At 44.3% G+C, this 25,910-nt stretch overlaps 1 protein-coding gene and 1 long non-coding RNA gene across 4 annotated transcripts in view; one reads left to right on the top strand and one right to left on the bottom strand.

Moving 5' to 3' along the window:
* DPY19L3 (dpy-19 like C-mannosyltransferase 3) overlaps positions 1-9,645 on the bottom strand; it is an 81,695-nt gene extending 72,050 nt beyond the window's left edge. Inside the window, exons 1-3 of one of the 3 annotated variants that reach the window (XM_032170361.2) lie at positions 9,518-9,645; positions 7,055-7,194; positions 4,049-4,182 (exon numbers count right to left, since the gene is read on the bottom strand). In XM_032170361.2, the coding sequence (XP_032026252.1) occupies positions 4,049-4,182; positions 7,055-7,157 (237 nt within the window). In that variant the 5' untranslated portion in view covers positions 7,158-7,194; positions 9,518-9,645. Of the gene's footprint in view, positions 1-4,048; positions 4,183-7,054; positions 7,195-9,123; positions 9,302-9,517 lie in introns of those variants that run through there. The other 2 variants (XM_032170362.2, XM_058425237.1) reach the window with 2 other exon arrangements.
* Positions 9,646-9,872: 227 nt separating this feature from the next.
* Positions 9,873-25,316, top strand: LOC116478837 (uncharacterized). The gene is made up of 3 exons (XR_004250866.1): positions 9,873-10,419; positions 15,519-15,636; positions 25,033-25,316. It is a non-coding gene; the product is annotated as an uncharacterized LOC116478837 (long non-coding RNA).
* The last annotated feature ends 594 nt before the right edge of the window (positions 25,317-25,910 follow it).

Genomic DNA, 25,910 nt, shown 5'->3' with positions numbered 1-25,910 from the left:
AGCCTGAGGCAACTTTCTGAAACACCAATATGATGACATTGCTGCCTCAATAAAAATAGGGCTCACTACTATAATACATTCAAAGAGAGTTCTATCTTTGAGACAGAGAAGACAGACCCTTTATTATTTGGCCTCTGTTTACCATTCCCAGTACATCCCTTCTCCCCTTCTACTCTCTAGCCAGGCTGAACTACTGCCAACGCTTCACACACCAGGCTCTCTTGCCTCTTGAATTTCTTGCACTTGTCCCTCTCCTAGGACACCCATCTTTCCTCCCCAGCTTGCCTGGTTAACTCTTACTCATCCTTCAGGTCTACTTAACCATCATTTCCTCTAGAAAAGCCTCCCTGATCTTCCAAAATGAGGTTAGGCTTCCACTCCTATGTGCTCCCACAGTGCTCTCTATCTCACCCCATCCTAGCACTGAGTTTGGATGTCCTGTAATTGTCTGGATACTCACCTGTATCCTTCTCAAGAGTGTAAGTTCCTTGGGGGCATGGCCTTATCTTATTCAGTGATATTGCTACCACTAAGCACAGTCCCTGCTGGCATACTGTAGGTGCTTAATATATATTTACTCAATTCACTTACTATACTGGAAAATCTGCTGGTAAATTCAGAAATCTTCGTTATTCCTTCCATGTTCTCTGCAGTGTTTAACTCAATGTTACCCACAGAACAGGTGCTCAGTAAATACTAGGTAAAACTAGAACTTCCTTAACCCAGTGAAAGTAGACAGAAAAACCAAGCGTGTTCAGGTTTCTTGATGATGGGGTATATTTATTTAAGGAAACTAGCAAGGCTGGTTACAAGTTTTAAATTAAAGAGCTACACTTAATAGTTTATAATTAAGTTATATGATCTCTTTCAACATGCCTCCTTGCTATACTGTTGTTAGCATTCAATTTGGGCTATCTGCTCACACAGGGATATTTCAGCCTTTTTTCAAAATACTTATGTTAATATATATGCACTACATGGTTTAATTATAGGGAATCGCTTTATAAGCACTCTTTTTTTTGAGACAAAATCCTGCTCTGTCACACAGGCTGGAGTGCAGTGGCATGATCTCAGCTCACTGCAACCTCTGCCTCCTGGGTTCAAGCAATTCTCCTGCCTCAGCCTCCTGAGTAGCTGAAATACAGGCGTGTGCCACCATGCCTGGCTAATTTCTTTTGTTATTTATTAATTTTTTTTGAGACAGAGTCTCGTTCTGTCGCCCAGGCTGGAGTGCAGTGGAGCGATCTCGGCTCACTGCAAGCTCCACCTCCTGGATTCACGCCATTCTCTTGCCTCAGCCTCCCGAGTAGCTGGGACTACAGGTGCCCGCCACCACGCCCGGCTAATTTTTTTGTATTTTTAGTAGAGACGGGGTTTCACCGTGTTAGCCAGAATGGTCTCAATTTCCTAACCTCGTGATCTGCCCGCCTCGGCCTCCCAAAGTGCAGGGATTAAAGGCGTGAGCCACCGTGCCTGGCCCTCTTCTTTTGTATTTTTAGTAGAGATGGGGTTTCAACATGTTGGCCAGGCTGGTCTCAAACTCCTGACCTCAAGTGATCCACCACGCCCTGCCAGCACTCCATTTTAAAGAGATATGCAGGGCATAGTGGCTCACACCTGTAATCCCAACATTTTGGGAGGCCGATGCAGGAGGATTGCTTGAGTCCAGGAGTTTGAGAACAGCCTGGGCAACATAGTAGGTCCATCTCTACAAAAAATTAAATAATTAGCTGGGAATAGTGATGTGTACCTGTGGTCCCAGCTACCTGGGAGGCTAAGGTGAGAGTAATGCTTCAATTCACCCCAGGTTGGGGCTGCAGCGAGCTGTGAGTGTGCCACTGCACTCCAGCCTGGGTGACAGAGAAAGACTCTGTCCGCCCCCGCTCCTCCCCAAAAAAGATATATAAACGAGTAAAATTCTTCTGACAAGAAGAACTACCTACTGTCACTGAAAGATAAGAATTATTCTTCTTTGGTACTATGACAATTTGTATAAAGATACATATACTGTACCCATAAAGTAACACAGCAAGTTTTAAAAATAAACACACTAGAGGTTATTCTTATAAATTAGATTTGTGATCAAAGTAATCTCCTTTGGAGGCTCATTCCAGTAACAGAATCAAAGCTCAAAATGTTTTGGAAAACTTTCTTTGGAAAATGTCTTTAGATCCTACATCAGTCACTTCTTTTGAACATTCTTACAGATACACATCTTTGGCTTTGAAGGTGTTTGTTTACCTTTACAAGCAACTAGTCATTAGATACCACGGTTTAGGTTAAAGATCATGACATGTTAGATTAAAATGTAAGGTATATTTGGATGCAAATTTCCACGTGTAAGTTATATACGAGTTCTGAAAACAATGCCAAGAGGAGTTCTAGAAATGTTGAAAAAGAGAGAGAAAGAAAACCAGGAAACATGTTTAAAGAGTCACAGACCACCCCCTCAACTTTTTTTTTTTTTTTTTGAGATGGAGTCTCGCTCTGTCGCCCAGGCTGGAGTGCAGTGGTGCGATCTCGGCTCACTGCAACCTCTTCCTCCCGAGTTCAAGTGATTCTTGTGCCTCAGCCTCCCGAGTAGCTGAGATTACAGGTGCGTGTCACCATGCCCTGCTAATTTTTGTATTTTTAGTAGAGATAGGGTTCCACTATGTTGGCCAGGCTGGTCTTAAACTCCTGACTTCAAGTGATCCGCCTGCCTTGACCTCCCAAAGTGCTGGGATTACAGGCGTGACACCCGGCTGACCCTCCTGAAAATCTGATTAAAATTACAGTTCCTTTCCCTGGAAACATCATGGCTTCCCCATCGCCCTACACTCTGCAAAACCACTTGCACAGAGTATTAGATAGTCGTGAACGAGCTGAGGACCCTCTGGGGAGCCACATTTAGACCCATGATTTAAAGCAGTGGCTTTTTTATTTCCTTTTCTGTTTTTTTTTTTTTTTTTTCCTGTTGTAGCCAACAAGAGAAAAAAGAAAAGGAAGTATCTTGTATACTGTGACCCAGTTTGTGCATACATATACATATATATACATAATTAAAAGTTTCACAAAACAATCCTCAACCCTACTAAATGATAGTATTCTCCTTTTTGATTTCATTAAGAAAAATGTTACTCATGACCTACCGCACTAATTTCACAATCTATAACTTGAAAAATACTAATTTAGAATAACTGCTAAATAAATGGAATAAGTTAATGAATGAAAAAGAAAAAACTTATTTGATTATAAAACTTCTGGGCTGGGTACTGTGGCTCATTCTCTTATTTTGGAACACCAAGGCAGTAGGATTGCTTGAGCCCAGGAGTTCGAGATCAGCATGGGCAACAAAGTGAGACCCTGTCTCTACAAAAAAATCAAAAAATTAGCTTGGCGAGGTGGTGCATGCCTGTGGTCCCAGTGACACAGGAAGCTTAGGCAGGATACTCACTTGAGCCCAGGAGGTTAAGGCTGCAGTGACCCATGTTTGCACCACTGCATTCTAGCCTGGGTGACACAGCAATACCCTATCTCAAAAAATTAAAATGAAAAATAAAGATTCTGGCTGGGGGCGGTGGCTCACGCCTGTAATCCCAGCACTTTGGGAGGCTGAGGCAGGTAGATCACAAGGTCAGGAGTTCGAGACCATCCTGGTCAATATGCTGAAACCCCGTTTCTAGTAAAAATACAAAAATTAGCTGGGTGTGGTGGCACGCACCTATAGTCCCAGCTACCTGGGAGGCTAAGCCACAGGAATCGCCTGAACCTGCGAGGCAGAGGTTGCAGTGAGCCAAGATTGTGCCACTGCACTCCAGCCTGGGTGACAGAGTGAGACTCCATCTCAAAAATAAATAAATACATAAATAAAAATTTTAAAAAAGATTCTAATTCTAATATGTTATTTTAAAATAATAAACACAAAAGTTTTTTCACTCTATAGTCCAACCTTTCTAGAGATTGGATTCTTTATGGCAAAACTGTGTTGCCTTGGTCATTCATCCACATGGCTTACTACTGGAGACCTCACTGAGTGAATCATACAATGGTCAAAGAAACTCCATACCTTAATATTAGAAAACCATAAATCATTTTCATGTAACGTGGCAAGGTAGACAGATGTAAGAAGTCCAATGCAAAGGGCAATGGTTCCACCAATTGTCAATGACACAATCTTCCATAATCTTCTACTGGTACAACCTTTTGGAAAAATGGAACAGATAAATAACTAAGTCAGTAAAAAAATCAGAATGTAATAGTTCTACTTCAGATTATCAAGTAAGCTAAGTCTAGCTGCCTGTCACTGGGAAAGCTTTTCCTGTCTCCAGCGGAGGGTCCTTTCTGATTCCACAGACCTGTTTTCATTCTATTATAACTTTTATCCCATATCTAACTGTCCATGTGTCTGTTCTGCCAACTACAATGTGAGCTTCTTGAAGACAAATACATTATCTTATTCATGTTTAATACTGAGGGCCTCTGTCCGGCACAGTTTAACTACCATAATTTAACTATGAAGCCTGTTAAATGGATGACTAAATGTGTTACGTGTCTAGGACGTAATCGATCTCTTAGATAATCTAGGTACAATTGGTGGCTTATTCTTTAAAAGCTATTTTAAAAACTTGATTACCTCAAAAAAAAATTTTGTTTTTTGAGACAGGATCTTGCTCTGTTGCCCAAGATGGAATGCAGTAGTGCAATCTTGGTTCACTGCAACCTCTGCCTCCTAGGTTCAAGCAATTCTCCCACCTCAGCCTCCTGAGTAGCTGGGACTACAGGCATATGCCACCATGCCTAGCTAATTTTTGTATTTTTAGTAGATACAGGGTTTCACCATGTTGGCCAGGCTGGTCTTGAACTCCTGACCTCAAGTGATCCACCTGCCTCAGTCTCCCAAAGTGCTGGGATTATAGGCATGAGCCACTGCGCCTGGCCGATCACCTAAAACTTTTTTTTTTTAACTCACAGGTTTTGCAGGAATGCTCTGGGGGGAAAAACCCACAGAATAAATAATCCAACATAACTCAAGTTACAGGACATATACACTAGGCAAAATATGGATAGCACATATAAGAAAGCTTCAATACCCTTAACACAAGATGAATACTTTCAGGACAATTTATTTTATTTCAGGACAATTTATTGTTCTGTCAAGATGAATACTGCGGTAGGAAAAAGATTAAGGACATGAACAGGCAATGTACAATAGAAAAAAGTGGCCAATAATAATAACAGACTGAAGATGTTTAAATTCATTAATGTTAAAGAAATGCAAATCAAAACTGTGAGTTATACTTTTAAAAATCTTGGCCCATTTGACAGCTTTTGAAATGCTAATACTCTGTTTTGGTAAGGGTATAAAAAATAGACATCTTCGAACACTGCTGCTAGAAGAATAAATTGGTGCCTCTCTGGAATGCAACATGGCAGCAGTGAGTAAAAGCCACCAAATGAGCATCCCATTTGGCCAGTAATTCCAAATCTAGGCATGTACCAGGCTATGGTTTGACTATTTGGCCCCTCCAAATCTCATGATGAAATGTGATTCCCAATATTGGAGGTGGGGCCTAATGGGAGGTGGTGTGGTGATGGAACCAGAGCCCTCATAAACGGCTTGGTGAGATTCTAGCAGTACTGAGTTTTCATTCTGTTAGTCCTAAGAGAGCTGGTTGGTTAAAAAAGAGCCTGACATCCTGTGTTCCCCGGAAATTGCTTCTACTCTGGTCATGTGATCTCTAAACACTGGCTCCCCTAAGCCTTCCGCCACGATTGGAAGCTTCCTGAGGTCTCACTAGAGGCAGATGCTGGTGCCAGGCTTCTCATATAGTCTGCAGAACCCTGAGGCAAAGAAACCTCTTTCCTTTATAAATCACCCAGCCTCAAGATTCCTTTATAGCAACGGAAATGGACTAAGACATGCCCCAAGGAAAGAAAGTTTTAAGCAAACATATGGCCACAAGGAAATTGATCACAGTTCTGTCTATATTAGCAAATGGTAAGAAAACCTTTTACTTCTACAGTGGCAGCTATAAAAATACTTTACATAGATGATATTTCAAAAATACATTAACTGGCTTATGACATGTTCATAACATAATAAGAGAAAAATAGCAAGCTACAAAACAGCACGTGGATCCCAATTTTGCAAAACTGTATACAAATGCTTATGGGTATACATGTGCAGAATATGACATTAAAACAGCAAGACAGTGCCATTGGTGTTAGTTTCAGGATGGGAGTATATTTTTCTTTCTTTGCATTGTTTAAGGTGTTCAGAAAGTACTATTATCAAAAATGCGTTAATTACTTGCTAATGGCTGAGCCAGGTGGCATGACCTCCCATTACAGATTACTTTTGTTAAACTGTTTCCCTGAATTGCTTTACTAGCCTGGCTGGTAAGAATTAACACGGCTGTAAATAATGTAAATTCTGTCAGATATCCAAAATGGTTAATGGGTATGAAGATTTTCATGTTAACTTTTAAAACCCTGACTATGCTTTAGTTACAAAAGCTACTCAGGAAGCAAGAAGTTGGTAATTAATGCTATTTGATGCATCATTTAGCAAGTCATTATACAAACAACTGACCAAGTTCTGATTACTTTTCCCACCAATAAAAAAAAAAAAAAAGCAAAAGAAAACTTCAGGAATTTGACTAATTATAAAGAATTTTAAAAAAATGTTGATCCGCCTTTCACTACCTTAATGGAAACTCATCCAAGGTAAGGTTGCCTGGTGTAAACAGTATGCACGACCAGAAAAATTAGAGACAGACTAAAATCTGGGGTGTGGGTGGGGGACCATTACTCTAGAGAGTCACAGGATGAGATCGGAAGAACCGTAAGTTAATGAACAGACAGCTGACAAACACTTATAATCAAAGCTCTTTCATCTTTTGTCAAATCATAACTGTAAAATCAATCTAATCAAATTGCAATTAGAATATCAGGGTACTAGAACAAGTTTCAATTGTTAGGTCCCACCAAATTTTTATCCTATTGGAGAGTGACATTTTAATATGCAGAAATAAAAGCAATCCAAATTGCTGCTTTAGTTTAAATCACCTACCAGATGGCAATTTATTTTCCAACTTCACATTTTCTTCTTGGGCTGGACAGTCTTCAGAAACTTCTGTGGCTCTTATTTCTCTTCTTTGCCGGATGGACATCATGATGTCAGACTTACATGCATTGTTCTCCCAATCACTCCTAGATAGCAATAAACAGGCCATCAACGTCAGTGCCTTCTCCCCAACACACCCCGTGCTCATCCATGCTGAAATGCCTTTACTTATGCCATTTTCCCTCTATTAGCATGCCCTCCCATCTTTTTCTTTTCTTCCCCCCAAGACAGGGTTTCACTGTCACTCAGGCTGGAGTGCAGCGGCACCATCACGGCTCACTGTAGCCTCTACTTTCACAGGCTCAGGTGATACTCCCATCTCAGCCTCCCAAGTATCTGGACTACAGGCATGTGCTACCACACCTGGCTAATTATTTTTTGTAAAGATGGGGTCTCCCTATCTTGCCCAGGCTGGTACTGAACTCCTGGCCTCATGCGATCCTCCCCGCCTTGGCCTCCCAAAGTGCTAGGATTACACGCATGAGCCATCGTGCCCAGCCTGCCATCGATCTTGCCATCTAAATCGTTGCTGGCCTTCAAAGGTACACTCAAAACACAATTCAAATATTTATTTAACTCAGTCATATTTATTCATGAAGCATGTGCTCTACAGCAGGCCCTGCCAGGAGTCAGGAATACAGGTGAGCGACACAAACGAGTCACTGCTTTTCTTCCAGAACATCTTGGGACATTCCAGTTCCGGCTGATCTTCTCCCTCCCTGAGCCATAGCAGTTACCCTGCAATGCGTCACGTAATTATACAGTTGTATATTATTTTCTACTTCCATAGGCGGTAGTAGGTCTTCAGTACCTCCCACAGAAGTGGCCACGTGGGAGATACTCCATAGTAAATGTGTTGACAACCGGATTTTGAAGAATTAAAATATTGTTTTGTCTCAGGTACCTGAATTTTAACACCAGTGTTCTATAAAACAATTCACACTGTTAGCTTCAGGAATATGCCTCAGTGGTGATGACTGCGGGGGTGTGCCAATCAGGGCAGCTGCTATCCCAGGGAGCGTCGGTGGGAGTAACCGCGGGGAGCAGGAGCCTGGTTTGGCAGCAGCAAGTGGGAGGCGGGGGAGTGGTGGCAGTGAGTAAGCGGGTTCCAGTCCTCTAGAACATCTTGCTTCACTCCTCTGAATAATGAACAGCCTCTAATTATTTCTTAAATGTGACTAGTAGCCTGACGTGATTGTTTCCACAGTTTATTAATTCCTAAGGGTAACTTGCTCTACAGAACAAACCAACTAACATTATACAATTCATGTATTCATTCATACCCCCCCCCAAAAAAAAAAGCAGGAAGCCAGATTTAAGTACTGTGCTTTCAAGCACTGGAAATGGAGAATCTGGAACAGAGAGGGAGAAGAGGAGTGTTTAACAAAGTCCTACAGCCACAGATGGGCTTATCCCCCATGTGACCTCATCCTAGAGTCCTCCCTAAGTGGGAGAGGACTTTTTTAAACAATTCATATATTCTAATATGTTAAGGCAGAAAACCAACACATATTTAAGTACCAATTATGTGTCAGGCACTGCAACAGTCCCATGAACTATGAAAAAAAGTTCCTCCATCAGATCAAAAGGAATGCCGTGGTAAACAACTGAAAAGGGACCAGACGCGATTCTTTATTAATAAGGACAACTAGTGCTGGCCGGGCGAGGCTGCTCATGTAATTCCAGCGCTTTGGGAGGTTGAGGCAGGAGGATGACTTCAGACCAAGAGTTTGAGACCAGCCTAGGCAACAGAGCGAGACCCTATCTATAAAATAAATAAAATAAAATAAAATAGCCGGGTGCGGTGGCGCATGCCTGTGGTCCCAGCTACTCCAGGGGCTGCGGTGGGAGAATCGCTTGAGCCCAAGAGTTCGAGGTTTCAGTGAGACGTGATAGTACCACTGCACTCCAGCCTGGGCGAGACAGCAAGACCCCTGTCTCTAAAAAATAAAAATAAAAAAGCCTAGCGCTCTAGTGAGCATCCCCTGGGCGAAGCAGGCACTGGGTCCGCTTACCTACGCGCCACGCCCCTGCACACCTGGCGTCCCCATCGGGTAGGTCTCCCAGGACAGGGGCAGCCGGGAAGTTCGGGCACGCGCCCCAGCTCTCCCAGGACCGCGAGCGGCCGCCGGGGTCGCAGCCCAGGCCCTGCCTCGCCGCACGGCCGACGAGCAGAAGCCGCTCCGCAAACTTGGTCCCTCCCGAGCCCAGCCCGGCCCCGCGTCCCGGCAGACACTCCCGCGCTCCGCCCCTCCCGACGCCCCGACGCCGCGGCCGCGCCCCCTGACTGCGCCACGCGGCGGGGAGGGGCGGCCCCAGGGGCTCGGGGCTGTAGCCGTCGGTTCCGCCGGCGCCCGCCCGCCCTCTCGGGAGACCCTCGCCCGCGCGCCCCCGCGCGCCGCCACAGACCTGCGGCCTCAGCCGTCCTCACGCGCGGCTCCGGGAGGGGAAGGAGGCCGACGGGGCTAGGCGGGAGCGGGGCCGCAGCGCGCCGCGGGTACAAGGAGGGCAGAACCGCCGCGGAGCTTTGTGGAAATGAGGGGCTGGGGGGCGTCGACAGCCCCGGGGAGGGGGCGCGCCGGAGAGGCCGGGCGGCTGCCGCCGCGCCCATAGGCCCCTGGAGCTGTTCGTCAACACGAGGCCCCGCCTCCTCCCGCGGTTCCCCGCCCCGTCTCGTGCGGCGCTGGCCGGAAGGAAGCGGCACACTTCCGCTTGCAGGTCCGTCTTGCGTTCCGTCTGTTCCGGAGAGTGAGCGCGGCCGCGGAGCTGCAGTATCGGGGAGTGGGGTGGGTCCTGTGTTTGCTCACGCAGTCGCCGGTCACCTCAGGCCAGAGCTAGAGATACGGCTCGGGATAGGAGGGCCCGGCGGCTCTGAGGAAGGTTCGCCTCGAGCCGCACGGCCCGGAGCAGCGGCTCCGCGGTGGCCCCCGGGGCTTGAAAGGGGTGTGGGCCTGGGAGCCCCTGAGGGCCTGATTTACGGAACTCCCCCTCCTTTTTCCTTCGTGCCGTTCTCTGCTCTGTGGCGGATGCGCAGGGATCGGTAGGGACGGCAGCAGTAGGGCCACTCGGGCCTGCCCCGCTTCCCGCATTGCCCGGCCTGGCGCGCCGCCTCCGGGGCTTGGCAAAGCCCCAGCGCCCGATTGCCACTGACCAGTGCTTGGAAGTCCTTCACCGATTGCCAGTCAGCGTCCCGCAGGGAGGATTTTGCGTCTCCAAAGACGCCCCTCTTCCGAAAATAGGCTCCTCTGTGTTCTCAGTCGGGTATATTTTTCTGTCTCCAAACTAGATTGGCAGCCGTTTTTTGAGAGCAGGTACTGACTGTGCTTTATTTCTAGATACCTTTCTTAGTCATACCACGAAAAACACTAGGTGGAACCTTTTTTAAAATTATTTTTTACAGATGAGGCTGTCTGTCGCCCAGGCTGGAGTGCAGTGGTGCTATCACGGCTCACTGCAACTTGGGCCTCCTGGGCGCCAGCGATCCTCCCGCCTCAGCCTCCAGAGTAGCTGGGACCACAGGCTCGCACTACTATGCCCGGCTAATTTTTAAATCTTTCATAGAGACGGGGGTCTTGCTTTGTCGTCCAGGCTGGAGTGCAGTGGTGTGATCGTAGCTCACTGCAACCTTAGTCACCTGCACCCAAGTGACCCTGCTTCCTCAGCCTCCTGAGTAGCTGAGATTCATTTTAATTTTTATAGAGATGGGGTCTCGTTGTGTTGACCAGTCTGGTCTAAAACTCCTGAGTTCAAGCAGGCCTCCTGCCTCAGCCTCTCAAAATGTTGGGATTACAGGCTTTAGCCACTGCACCGGGCCCATCAAACGTTTTATTTGTCAGTACATAATTTACATGTTAATTGATTTTTGTTAAAGGAATGGCCATCTGGGACCTCCACCGGTGAAAAGGCAGCTCATTGGTCTGACTCCAACACTAAATTACTCCATCCAGGAAGCCTTTCCTAGTCACCTCTGCTGGAGATCGTCCTCCTTTGTGTGTCGGTTGTTAAGTAAAGAGCACACATTCTGTGGAAAGATACTGAAGTATCTGCTGGATGGCTTTGATAGAAACAAATGTCAGCTGTTTTTTCAGATGGCATTTGTCTTGTTTCAGCCTGGTTGTTGGTAGCTTTTCTGTCGCCTGGCTTAAGGCAAGGACTGTATGTTTAATTTTTCACGTTAAGATGCCTTTATGTACATTTGTCTGCCTCATGAATACATAGGTGAATTGAGTCCCCCTTAAATAGGGTTTCCCTCTTATTGTATAGGCTTTTTTTTTTTTTTTCCTCTCTCAAGTTGTTTCACTCTGGGGGAAATGTGACCATTGTGAAACATCATCGTTTAGTTAAAAAGAAAGTAGAATTCAGCAGCAGCTGCTTGTTTTAATACTATGAAAGGACATTCCTAAGCAAGATAAAGCTTTGAGACTTTTCCTAAGTAGGACCTACTGCTGAGAGTAAGTCTTGGGGAGAATAAGCCAATTAAGAATGAGTCTTTGGTTCTGCTAAAGTAACCATGGAGGTGATGGATAATGAGTGTAGGTCCTTGCTCACACTTCTAGCCATATGAGCCAGGAGCCAGGGAGGGACTACAAAAGGAATGGGCTCTGGTAATGGACTGTGACTACAGTGATGGTGTATAGGAAGACTTCTGGTTTGCAGTAGGTTTAGAAGCCTAAATAGTCTCCCTGGTTGTGTCTGCCAGGGCCAGAAATAGTTGTGCTGTGCATCTCAAAAGTGTGGTCTGGGGATCTGCAGCGTCACTGTCACCATCACTTGGGAGGTTGTTAAGAAATGCATGTTATCAGGTCCTACCCCACGCCTACTCAATTTAGAATCTGTAGGGCTAGGGGACCACTAATCTTTAAGAAGTTGATATGGTTAGGCTTTATGTCGGCACCCAAATCTCATCTTGAATTGTAATTCCCATAATCCCCACCTTTCAAGGGAGAGACCAGGTAGAGGTAATTGAATTATGGAGGCAGCTTCCCCCATGCTGTTCTCGTGATAGTGAGTTCTCACAAGATGTGATGGTTTCATAAGGGGCTCTTGCCTCTTCGCTCAGCACTTCTCCTTCCTGCCTCCTTGTGAGGAAAGTGCCTTGCTTCCCTCTTTGCCTTTTGCCATGATTATAAGTTTTCTGAGGCTTCCCCAGCCATGCTGAACTGTGAGTCAATTAAACTTCTTTCTTTTAAAAATTACCCAGTCTTGGGCATTCTTTATAGCAGTATTCTTTGTAGCAGTATGTATAGCTGTATGGACTAATACAGAAGTTTTCCAGATAATTCTGTGCTCAGAAAAGTTTGGGAACCACAGCAGAACCTTGTTACTCAACATGTGGTCTGTGGGCTATGCAGCATGGGCATCACCTGGGGTCTCCTGAGAAAAGCCGGGTCTCAGGTCCTACCCAAGACCTGTGTAGCCAAAATCTGCATTTTAATATGACCCCCAGGTCATTTATATGTACATCACACTTTGAGAAGCACTGCACCAGAAGTCTTTTAACACTGTTCATTACATCCTTCCCATGGAAGTACCTTGTCTTGGGATCCCGAGGGTGTGAGTTCTTCTGTCTTACTGGCTTTTTCCTGTCTGATATACGATGTTCATTTTTTTTATTTTAACTTTGTGAGGTAAAGTCCAACTTTGTCACCCAGGCTGGTGTGCAGTGGGGCAATCTCAGCTCACTGCAACCTCCGGCTCCCGGATTGAAGCGATTCTCCTGTCTCAGCCTCCTAAGTAGCTGGCATCACAGGTGCCGGCTACCACACCCGGTTAATTTTGTATTTTTAGTAGAGACGGGGCTTCACCATGTTGGCCAGGCTGGTCTCAAACTTCTGATCTCAAGTCATCCACCTGCCTTGGCCTCCCAAGGTGCTGGGATTACAGATGTCAGCCACTGTGCCCAGCTCAGTGTTCATTTTTCAATGCTTGACTTAGTATGAACACTCTCCATCATTCCTGCCTTCTGTGACAACAGACTGTGCGTGTTTCTTTTGTCTACCTTTCAGGCATTCCTTTTAAGTTTCATGCAGCTACTCCTCCTGCCTCCTCCCTTCTCTTTCTCTTCTTTCTTCTTTTCTTCTTTCTTCCTCTTCCTCTTGTTCTTCCTCCTCCTCCTCCTTCTTTCTTCTTTCTTCTCCTCCCTTCTCCCTTTTTGGAAAGAGGACTTGCTGTGTCATCCAGCCTGGAGTGCAGTGGCTGAATCATGGCTCAGTGCAGCCTTGCTCTCAAAGGCTCAAGCAATCCTCCCATCTCATCTTCCAGAGTAGCTAGGTTACAGGCCTGCATCACCATGCCTGACTAATTTTTTTAATTTTTTTTGTAAAGATTAGGGGTGGGGCGGGGGATCTCTCTGTTGCCCAGGCTGGTCTCAAACTTCTGGGCTGAAGCGATCCTCTTGCCTCAGCCTTCCAAAGTGTTGGGATTACAGGCATGAGCCACCATGGCTGGCCTCCTCTTCCTCTTAAAAATCAATGATTCTGTGGCCCGTGGATCTGATTTCCACTGATACTCTGATAACTCCTGTTTTTATGTCCAGGTGTATCTCCTGATCTCCAGGTGCCATATGTCCACTGCCTATTGGACATTTCCATGTGTGCAAACACCTCAAACTCAACATGTTAAACCTTTTTCTAATCCCCACACTTGCTGTTCCTTCCATGTGCTCCATTTACCTTATTGCTCAAATCAAGAGCCTAGAAGCCATCCTTGATTCCTCTCTATTGTGTAATCCACATATCCAACCATCTATTGAGTCCTGTTGGCATTTATCTCGTAAATACCTCAGATCTTGTTCACTTTGCTCGTCTCTGTTGCCACCACCGAAGTCCATTTACCTCTGTGTAATAACCATAGTGATCTTACTAAAATATAAATCCCTTGGAGGCATTTTGGCTTTATTATAAAAATTAAGCTCCATAACACAGCTTGTAAGGACTGCCACAAATCAGGCTCTGTTTCCCTCTCCAAACTCTCCTTCACTTTCTATTGACATAAACCTCTGTCAGAGGTTTGTCACATGGTTTATAAAAAGTCTTAAACCCTCTTTACTTGACTAGGTATTAGACCTCAGCTTACACGATCCGTGCTGCCTCATGTTTATACTCATGCAGTATCCGGTCCCACTGAATCATGGTTTTTCTTTGTGAACAGCAGAATACTGTGGAAGTGACAGTGTGGGACTTGTGAGGCTAAGTTATAAAAGACATCCCGGTTTCAGCCTTAGCCTCTCTTGGATTGCTCACTTAGCGGGGATGCCAGCCACCATGTAGTGAGGACACTCAAACTGCCTGTAGAGAAGGCCACGTAGGCAACAGCCTGCACCACCTTGGCAGCCATGGGAGTGAGCCATCTTGGAAGTATTAGGTTGGTGCGAAATTAAAAGTAATGGCAAAAACCATGATTACTTTTGCACCAACCTAATAGCTGCAGGTCAGCCTTCAGATGGCGGCATAAGAGATCTTGGGCCAGAAGTGCCCATCTATGCCACTCCCAAGTATTTGACACACAGAGACTATGAGGATAATAAATATATGTTGTCGTTTTAAGCCACTAAGTTTTGGGGGTAATTTTGTACAATGACAGATAACCAATACAATATCTACCGTATGTATGTGTTACGATTTGTTTATTCCCATCTAGTTGGACATCTAGGTTGTTTCTAGTTTTATGCTATTTCAGGGAATGCTGTAAGAACATGCTTATATTTATGTAACTTTTTAGGATGTATTTCTGGAAACAGGGTTGTTAGAATTAATATTCTTTTTTTTTTTTTCTTTTGTGGAGACAGAGTCTCACTCTGTCGCCCAGGCTAGAGTGCAGTGGTGCAGTCCTGTCTCACTCCAACCTCTGCCTCCCAGGTTCAAGCAATTCTCCTGCCTCAGCCTCCCGAGAAGCTGGGATTACAGGCACCCACCACCATGCCCGGCTAATTTTTGTCTTTTTAGTAGAGATGGGATTTCACCATGTTGGCTAGGCTGGTCTCGAACTCCTGACTTCAAGTGATCCACCCATCTCGGCCTCCCAAAGTGCTGGGATTACAGTTGTGAGCCACCATGCCCAGCCCTAGAACTCATATTCTAAATTGTGATAAACACTGGCAAACTACATTCCAAAAAGGTTAAAGATTCTGTTGTTTTTCCTTTTCACCAGTGGATATTATGATGCTTATTTCTCCATGCCCTTGCCAACAATTAGTTTTTTTAAATCTTTGCCAATCTTAGGTGACAAATAATACATGATTAGTGTGCATTCTTTATTAGTGAGGTGAACACAATATATCAGGAGTTTATTGGCTATTTGCATTTCTTTTGTATAATTTGTCTTTTTGTGTTCTTTCACCACCTATTTAATCTTGCTATGACGGGATTATTTATAGATTATGGGGTTTTTTTTGTTTTTGTTTTCGAGACAGGGTCTTGCTCTGTTGCCCAGACTGGAGTGCAGTGGCGCCATCTCAGCTCACTGCAGATTCAACCTCCTGGGCTCACGAAATCCTCCCATGTCAACCTCCTGAGTAGCTGGGACCACAGGTGTGTGCCTGGCTAATTTAAAACAATTTTTTGTAGGGATGGGGTTTTGCCATGTTGCCCAGGCTAGTCTTGAACCCCTGAGCTCAAGGAATCTGCCCACCTCGGCCTCCCAAAGTGCTGAGATTACAGGTGTGAGCCACTGCACCTGGCCAATTATGGATATTTATTAATCTGTTGTCATATGTGCTGCAGATAGTTTCTCATTATTGTGTATCTGGTATGTCTTTTGCTATGCAGGGGTTTTCCATTTTTATGTTGTCAGCTTTCTTTTATACTTTCTGGGTTTCTCCATCATGCTTAGAAAAACCTTCCCCATCTCAATATTGTAAATGTTTTTTAATTCTTTTTGCTAGTATTTAAAAATATTGTATCTTTTTAATATGGTGTGAGAGAGACTTGACAATTTTTTAATTAATATTTGATTATTTCACCATCATTCTTACTCTACTGATTTAAATTACCTGTACCACATACTGAATTCCCATATGTATATAGCTTATTTATAAGCTCACTCTTTTATTTATTTATTTATTTATTTTTTTTGGGGGGGGGAACAGGGTCTTGCCCTGTGGCCCAGGCTGGAGTGCAGTGGCACGATCTTGGCTCACTGCAACTTCCACCTCCCGAGCTCAAGCAGTTCTCCCACCTCCGCCTCCCAAGTAGCTAGGACTATAGGTGGGACTATGGCCACCACGCCTGGCTAATTTTTGTATTATAAGATGACACTTATGTTTAAATGATTTAAAAAGGAATTAGTCTTGAAACAGTTCTACATGTTTTTAATTATTTTATAGAATGTTTTCATATTGAGAGGGCAATTGACCCTTCATTACACTTCTTTTAACCACGTATTTTGGCAATTTCTGCATATTTATTTGCTCAGATAAACTTTATAATCATTTACTAAGTTCTAAAACAGAATCCATGGAAATTTTTACTAGAATTATATAAAGTGTTTAGAAATGTTTGGGAGAAATGAGATATTTACAATGCTGAGTATTCCCTTACAGAAACATGCACGGGGCAGTTTGGTACACTACATATATTTTTTCCAACAGTGCTTTCATCCAATTTAGTTGACTTTTCAAGTGTCTTGGTAAAAGTCAATGCAATGGTCGCCAAACTTCTTTTATTTATTTATTTATTTATTTATTTATTTATTGAGACAGGGTTTCACTCTGTTTCCCAAACTGGAGTGCAGTGGCACGATCTCGGCTCTCTGCAGCCTTGACCTCCTGGGTTCCAGCGATTCTTGTGCCTCAGCCTCCTGAGTAGCTGGGATTATAGGCGTGTGCCACCACACCTGACTAATTTTTGTACTTCAAGTAGAGATGGGGCCTCACCATGTTGGCCAGGCTGGTCTTGAGCTCCTAGCTTCAAGTGATCTGCCTGCCTTGGTCTCCCCAAAGTGCTGGGATTACAGATGTGAGCCAGTGCGCCCAGCCTCCAAACTTTTATCAGAAAAAAAATTTGTCTTCTCTTTCTGTATACATATAAACATTTTTTTTTTTAAATGAGGCAAGGTCTCGCCATGTTGCCCAGGCTAGGCTTGAACTTTTGAGCTCAAGTGATCCTCCAGCCTTGGCCTACCGAAATGTTGGGATTACAGGCATGAGGCACCACACCCAGCTCATATAAACATATTTTTAAGCAAAGTGACTACACGTGGAGATCCTAGTGTTTTCTGCATACATCCCATTGGATTGTTTTACACACACTGTGTATGACTCATGTCAGAGACCGCAGAGGTGGGGCCTATCTATGGCAGTCCTCTGAGATTGGCTTGGCACGCGTGGGTCTTAGGGAACGCAGGCCAAGTGCCAGGGATGAGCTTCCTCTATGCTCGCATCATTCCAGAGTCCCACAGTCCCTGACATCACATTGGATTCCTCTTTCCCTTCTTTAAAATGTTTGTCAATAGATGGCTTCTTCTCTGTGAGTCTTCATGTGGCAGGCCAGGTCTCACTAATGCGGGCCTCCATAACAACCGTTTCAGTACTGACTGAGTGGTGAAGTTAAAGATTAAAAGCTGATAGAGCCACTGCCCTATACAAAGGCTGGAATGTAACAAAAGCCCATCGAGAGTTTTGCCCTGGCCTTTCCCGGGCCTTGAAGCTGACAAGATAATGAGGAATTCTCAACAGGACCCGTTTGGGATTATACAAGTTTTATTGGGGGTCTGGAGAAAATCCCCAGGCCTCCACAGATAAGTTTATTGGGGTCTGAAGGAACTCCCCAAACCATGATTTAGCAGGAAACAAGATAAGGGTAATCACCCCAGCACCTGGACCCATTTAGATTAAATAAATTTACTGAGGCTCCAGGGGAAGGTCTTCAGGACTCAGATCTTAGAGATCAGAAAAAGTTGACCACTTATGTCTTTAGATGAGCGCATACTTACACACAGACATACAGCTTAGAAGGTATATAAGCTGTGGAACACTATGATTTTGAGTTGGTCTGGGGATAATTTCTAGGCCTTCTCCCTGTACCCAGTTACAGAAATAAACTCCCTCCTTTCCCAGTTCATCTGCATCTGGTTATCGGGCTGTGAGAATAAGCAGCCTGATCCTCGATTTGGTCCGGGAACATTCAGAAAAAGCATTATGAAATATTGTTTGTGTTTTTTCTGCTTCTTTGTTCAACTTTATATTAACTAGATTTGTAGTGCTTTAAAATAGTAAAATTTTTAGACAGATTAGCATAGGTGCACAAATCCAAGGATTCTATAAAATGTAAAGTTCACAAAGTATTTACATATGGAATTTTTGTTTCATTTTCTTTTAAATTATTATTGTTACTATTTTTGAGACAGAGTTTCGCTCTTGTCACCCATTACACTCTTGTCATCAGACCGAGTGCAATGATGCGATCTCAGCTCACTGCAACCTCCATCTCCTGAGTTCAAGTGATTCTCCTGCCTCGGCCTCCCAAGTAGCTGGGATTACAGGCGTGCACCACCACACCTCACTAACTTTTCTGTATTTTTATTAGAGACAGGGTTTCACCATGTTGGCCAGGCTAGTCTCAAACTCCTGACCACAGGTGATCCACCCACTTTGGCCTCCCAAAGTGTTGAGATTACAGGTGTGAGCCACTGCACCCAATCAATTTTTAATAGAGGTGGGGTTTCAGTATGTTGCCCAAGTTGGTCTCAAACTTCTGGCCTCAAGCAGTCCTCCTGCCTTGGCATCCCACAGCGCTGGTATCACATGGGTGAGTCACTGTGTCTGGCCTCATTTTCTTCTTTAACACCTGCTCCTCTGCTTACCTCTACTTGTCTGTACTTTTTTCATTTCCATGGTTACCACCTACACTTTTTTCATTTCCATGATTAGAATAACGTTGTGTATTTTTGAATGAGGACACGAATAGGTAAGGTATTCAGTTAAAGCAGATGATGATGTTTTATTGCATAAGCTTTTGCCACATGTGCTGATTCCCTAGATGTTAGTCTGAGAATCAGTGTCCTTGGCTGGTCCTTCTGGTTTGTTTCCTTGGACTGCTGTAATGTCATTTCCTGCAAAACAGGCATGTACACGTGTCCACAAATCTCAGCAGCAGATTTTTCCCACTAATAGATGCCAAAGCGTATTGTCAGGCCTGGGACTTTTTTTTTTTTTTTTTTTCCTGTTGTAAGCAGGACTTTCAGCCAGAAAAGGATGTGTTTCCAACATTCTTGAATTCAGACATTTTATCATGCCTTAAATTATGGCTAATCTAGTGCAGGGCTGGATTTTCACTAACACTTACCAAGTGCTCCCCACAAACCTTCCTCAGTCAACTGGTGGACAGAGATGAGATAACCCAAAGGACTCCTTATGCATAAAGTCCACGTGTTTGATTGCAACTGTCCAGGTCCAAAAGCTCTGAGATGGAAACTATCCCAACAGCCAGATGGAGTCTAGCTGTATTGAGTTGATTTTGTTGTACTTTAGTGATTCTCCATGTGATAGAGGTAACAAATCCAGCCTCCTCTCACAGGTTTCTCATCACAATCTCTTGACCTTTTTGTATGTTCAGTCAAGATACCAGGAAATGAGATTTGAAATAAATAGCTTTTCCTGTAACTATCTTCATTAAACCAGTTCATTTAAATACAAAGATAAATTCCCTATGGCAATATGACCCCCCCAGTGGGGAAAAACTGGTCCCTTGGGGGTTGAAAATTTTTATGTATAAAGCATAGATATACAGACTTGGCGCGGTGGCTTATGCCTGTAATCCAGCACTTTGGGAGGCCGAGGTGGGCAGATCACCTGTGGTCAAGAGTTAGAGACCACCCTGGCCGACATGGCAAAACCCTGTCTCTACTAAAAATGCAAAAATTATCCAGGTGTGGTGGCACGTGCCTGTAGATGCAGCTACTCAGGAGGCTGAGGCAAGAGAGTCGCTTAAACCTGGAGGCGGAGGTTGTGGTGAGCCAGTATCACGCCACTGCACTCCAGCCTGGGTGACAGAGCAAGACTCCATCCCAAAATAAAGAAAAAAAGAAAAAGCATAGATACAGTACCTAGAAAGATAAACAATACAGTACTTCTGTGTCATGGGTGGGGAAATTAATTAGGAAAAATGCCTTGAAGGGCTCAGGAGGATGGTCATGAAATAAAGGTGGAAACACCGATATAGACTAGGGTTTGGTAGTTGGATCCTTGCAGAATCCTGGTGGTTTACTTTTCCCTTTAATGTATTTCTCTATATGTAAAAGTGGGGCAGACTGGAAGTAAGAGCTGAGGGTTCAGTATTGACCCAAAAGACAGTGGCTGAAATGATGTTTATTTCTGTCATGTAAGCAGTCTGGTTCCACAATGTCAGGGACTCAGGGTCCTCCCAACAAAAATGTCACACTTGTGGTTTTTAAAAAATTTTTTCTTTTGTGGCAAAAAACATAAAATTTATCTTCTTATTTTTTTTTTTTTTTTTTTTTGAGACAAGGTCTTGCTCTGTTGCCCAGGCTGTGATCTCGGCTCACTGAAGCCTCCACCTCCTGGGTTCAAGCGATTCTTGTGCCTCAGCCTCCCGAGTATCTGGGATTACAGGCACCTGCCACCACATCTGGCTAGTTTTTGTATTTTTAGTAGAGACGGGGTTTCACCGTGTTGGCCAGGCTGGTCTCAAACTCTTGCCCTCAAGTGATCTGCCCGCCTCGGCCTCCCAAAGTGCTGGGATTGCCACTGCGCCTGGCTGATCTTAACTATTTGTAAATGTACAGTTCAGTGGTATTACATTCATAATGTTGTGCAACCATCACCACCATACACCTCCAAAACTCTTCATCTTCTAAGACTGAAACTCTATGCCCATTAGACCACCATACTCTTTCCACAGTGATTGTACCATTTTACATTCTCACCAATGGTGCACAAGGGTACCAGTGTCTCCACATCTTTACCAACACTTTATTATTTTCTGCTTTTTTATGTTTTGATAGTAGTCACCCTAATGGGTATGAGGTGGTATCTCATTGCAGTTTTGATTTCCATTTCCCTAATGATTAGTGATGTTGAGCATCTTTCCATGTACTTGTTGGACATTTGTAGATCTTCTTTAGAGAAATGTCTGTTCAAGTCCTTTGCCTGTTTTTGAATTGGGTTTTGTTATTGAGTTTTAGGAGTTCTGTCCTGTGCTTGTTCTCATAGTCAGTGATCATAACATTTACATAACAGGTGGCAGAACAGAGAAAGAAGGGGAGGTGGAACTCCCCTTAATTTTGAGGGCACACCCAGAAGTTTCATTTCTTTTGGGGGTAACTTCAGCTGATGTATTCTATTGTTTTATGAAACAAAACAATTTTATATTTGCATTACAATATGTTTAGAGAAAAGATAGCCATCAAATACAGTGAATGATTCAAGGACAACTCGTATATTTTCTCAGCCAGCTTTGAACTCTGTGATCCTAGATTCATTTAATCTCTTTTTTTAAAAAACATTTTTTATTTTTATTTTTAGAGATAGTATCTCACTCTGTTGCCCAGGCTGGAGTGCAGTGGTGCAATTACAGCTCATTGTAGCCTCGACCTTCTGGGCTCAAGCAATCCTCCCACCTCAGCCTCCTGAGTAGTTGGGGGTGTTACCTGGAAGAGCAGAGTCCTCAGTTCTTAGTCTTCCTTGGGAGAAGGAATTTGGCCAAGAGACAGTTTAGCCAAAAAAGAGAGAATTGATTGAAGGAAAATAGAGAGCAGAGAGTTTATTTAGAGAGACAGAATACTCTGAAAGATAAGGCAGAGCCAGCTGCAGAGACAGAATGAGCCAGCAGCCACTCCTAGAGTTCGGTGGTGGGTTTTAATGATGTCAGATTTTTTCTGGAAGTTCCCACCTCTGTCTTAAGTCCCTGCCTTTTTTCTTTGTCTAGTTTTCCTGCTTCTGCCTTAAGTCCCTGCTGTTATCCCTGCTGCATTCCCTCCCAGGCTCACGGGACCCTCTCTTACTACTAGTTGGTGGGTATGTGTGGCCGGTGTTGGGTATGAACTCTACCAAATGGCTGCATTGCTCATTGCCACCACCCCAGGAGGGTTGTATAGAGGTCAGATCTATATTTATTGCACCTGGTATCTCTTAGGAATTTCTCCTTTGCCCTCTTTCCCTCATCAGCACACAGCTAGCGACATTCTGAGAGGTTAACTGAAGAGTGGGTGATTACTAGGAGTCTTAAGGGGCGTTCCTTTCTGTATAGGTATTTCCCCTCCTCCTTGCTCACACTAGACTCATTGCCCACCCCCTCCAGCATTAGAGATGTTAATAATTAGCAAATTTTGGGTGGTCCCTGGGCATGAGGCTTCCCAGACCTCCCTTTTCTCAGGGGCTCCCCCTCCTGCTCATGTCTAGCTGTTTGCCTACTGTAACAGGACTATAGGCGTGTGTCACCACACCTGGCTAATGTTTGTATTTTTTTTGTAGGGATGGGGTTTTACCGTGTTGCCCAGGCTGGTCTTGAACTCCCGGCCTCAAGTGATTCTCCCTCCTTGGCCTCCCAAAGTACTGGGATTACAGGCATGAGACACTGTGCCTGGCGTGATCTCTTCAGAAGTTTCATATATCACTACTCATATCCCGTGAACCATAACTTGGTCACATGGCTTCATGTAGCTACAAGGAAGCCTGGGAAATACAGCCTACCTGGGCAGCTTTGTGCCCAGCTAAAAATTCTGTGATCATAGAAGAATGCATGCTGAGGAACAACTGGCAGTACCTGCCATTACTCATGTGAAAAGTACATTCTTTTGAAGGTTCAGGTTGATGTGTTTCGCTTCAGGCACACCATTAGTCCCTCCTTCCCTCCCTCCCTCCCTCCCTCCCTCCCTCCCTTCCTTCCTTCCTTCCTTCCTTCCTTCCTTCCTTCCTTCCTTCCTTCATTCCTCCCTCCCCCCTTCCTCCCCTTCCTCCCTTTCCTCCCTCCTTCCCTCCCTTCTTCCTTTCTTCTTGCTCTTCTTTTTCTCTTTCTTCCTCCCTCCCTCCCTTCTTCCTTTCTTCTCGCTCTTCTTTTTCTCTTTCTTCCTCCCTCCCTCCCTTTCCCTCTTTTTTCTCTTTCTTTTCGTTCTTCTTTTTTCCTTTCTTTCCCTTCCCCTCCCCTCCCCTCTCCTTCCTTCCTTCCTTCCTTTTCTCTCCTTCCCCCTTCTTTCCTCCCTGCCTCCCTTCCTCTCTCCTTCCGTTCCTTTTTTTTCTTTCTTTTCTTTCATCTTGCTCTGTCACCCAGAGTAGTGTGTAGTGGTGCAATCACAGTTCACTACAGGCTCAAGCCATCCTCCCACCTCAGCCTCCCAAGTAACTGGGACTACACCAGGCTAATTTTTTAATTTTTATTTTTGTAGAGATGGGGTTTCACCGTGTTGCCCAGGCTGGTATCAAACTCCAGGCCTCAAGCAATCCTCCTGCCTTTGCCTCCCAAAATGCTGGGATTACAGTGAGCCACTGTACTTGGCCTGATGTCTTCTTGAATTTCAAACTCTTACGGTATCTAATACAATGTATAGGTGCAGCTGGCTTGCCTGTTTACAATAGATAGGTGTTACTGTTTTAGGGTTTTAATTAGCGATCATGCCCTTTGTATCTCATGTCCATACGTATTCTTGTTAGTTTTGTAAGGTATAACCTAGTTAGGAATATGGCTATGAAGCTCTTGTTCCACTTTATCTTTTTTGTTGAGACAGAATCTCATGCACTCTGTTGCCCAGGCTGGAGTGCAGCGGTGCAATCTCGGCTGACTGATACCTCTGCCTCCTGAGTTTAAGGAATTCTCCTGCCTCAGCCTCCCGAGTAGCTGGGATTACAGGTGCCCACCACCATGCCTGTCTAATTTTTGTATTTTTAGTAGGGATGGGGTTTCACTACATTAGCCAGACTGGTCTGAAACTCCTGACGTCAAATGATCCACCCGTCTTGGCCTCCCAAAGTGCTGGGATTACAGGTGTGAGCCACTGCACCATGCCTTGTTCCACTTTATCTTTCAAGAGTAAGTTTCATCAGTGGATTATGGTTAAAGACAAGTGCTGATTTGGTTTTCCTACCTGATCACGAGGCCACTCGATAGAACTAGTAAGCTATGCCTTGGGCCTGCAAGATGGCACCTGACTTGAAGAGGCTAGCATTTGGACTGGTTTGCAGGTATACTTTTATTTTTATTTACTTTTTATTTTTTGAAATGGAGTGTCACTCTTGTTGCCCAGGCTGGAGTGCAGTGGCGCAATCTTGGCTCACTGCAACCTCCGCCTCCCAGGTTCAAATGATTCTCCTGCCTCAGCCTTCTGAGTAGCTGGGATTAGAGGTGCATGCTACCACGCCTGGCGATTGCTCAAAGATCTAGAACCAGAAATACCATTTGATGCAGTAGTACCCATTACTGGGTATATACCCAATGGAATATAAATCATTCTATTACAAAGATACATGCATGTGTATGTTCATCACAGAACTATTCACAATAGCAAAGACATGAAATCAATCCAAATGCCCATCAATGATAGACTGAATAAAGAAAATGTGGTACATATACACCATGGAATACGATACAGACATAAAGAGGAACAAGATTATGTTCTTTGCAGGGGCATGGATGAAGCTGGAAGTCATTATCCTCAGCAAACTAGCGCAGGAACAGAAAACCATACACCACATGTTCTCACTTATAAGTAAGTGGGAGCTGATCAGTGAGAACACATAGACACAGGGAGGGGAACAACACACACTAGGGCCTGTGGTGGGGTGGGGCGGGAGGAGGGAGAGCATCAGGATAAATAGCTAATGCATGCAGGGCTTAATACCTAGGTGATGGGTTGATAGGTGCAGCAAACCACCATGGTACGTTTACCTACGTAACAAGCCTGCACATCCTGCACATGTACCCTGGAACTTAAAAAAACAACTGTCAGTACACTGGAGCTTTTGTCTGCATTTGCAGGCTGAGCAGAGGGTTGCTCCAGGTGGGCCCAAATGCTGAAGAGCCTCACGTTAGAGTTTTTCACCTCTGCGGTGGAACTGTGGTGGACTCCAATATCATCATTCCAGGGAGGCATAGCCGCACCAACTGTGTTCCCAGGTTTCACATGGAGAAGGGTTTTAGAAAGTGCAGATAGCCTTGAAACCACTGGTTTCCTACCACTGTTTATTTCAGCATAACTTTTTTTGTGTGGAATGCTAGCTGTGGAAGAGCAGAAATAAATACAGCTTAAGCTTTGAACCATATCCTGCTGTACTTTTTCTCATAAGCCTGAAATAGAATTTTCTAATACTGTTTGTGGTTGGAAATACTGAATTTAAATGGGACTGCAGATATAAACAAAAAGAACAAGATGCGGATTGATGTGCCTATTTCAGTAAAACACAGCCACATTATTTCTGAAATATGGATACTAAATAAGATGACAAGTAGAAAAAAAAATGGAGATGTGCACAGTTGTGACAATAAGCCTTTAAATGTCACTAGTAGGTGCTAATGAGTCCTGAAAAATGAATGTTTTATTTTGTTGAGGGTCTATTGAGGTCCAGCTTTCCATTGTGTATACATTTAAGGTAACATACTTTCTCATTTTAAAACCATACTTGATTATTACTGATCAATCCATGGTAGTAACATGGGTAATTATATTCTTTTTTGTTTTTCCTTTTAACGAAGTACAAAGCTGAGAAATCAGAAAGGTGAAATAGTCGGGTCTGAGCTCATGGCTAAGGATTCATGATTTTCTGATTTGTGCAAATATTTTTTTTTGTTTTTGAGACGGAGTTTCGCTCCGTTGCCCAGGCTGGAATGCAGTAGTGCGATCTTGGCTCACTGCAACC

Source organism: Hylobates moloch, unplaced genomic scaffold, assembly GCF_009828535.3.
Source record: "Hylobates moloch isolate HMO894 unplaced genomic scaffold, HMol_V3 SCAFFOLD_12, whole genome shotgun sequence".
Classification (NCBI taxonomy): Eukaryota; Metazoa; Chordata; class Mammalia; order Primates; family Hylobatidae; genus Hylobates; species Hylobates moloch.
This window is presented reverse-complemented; position numbering and strand designations above follow the sequence as displayed.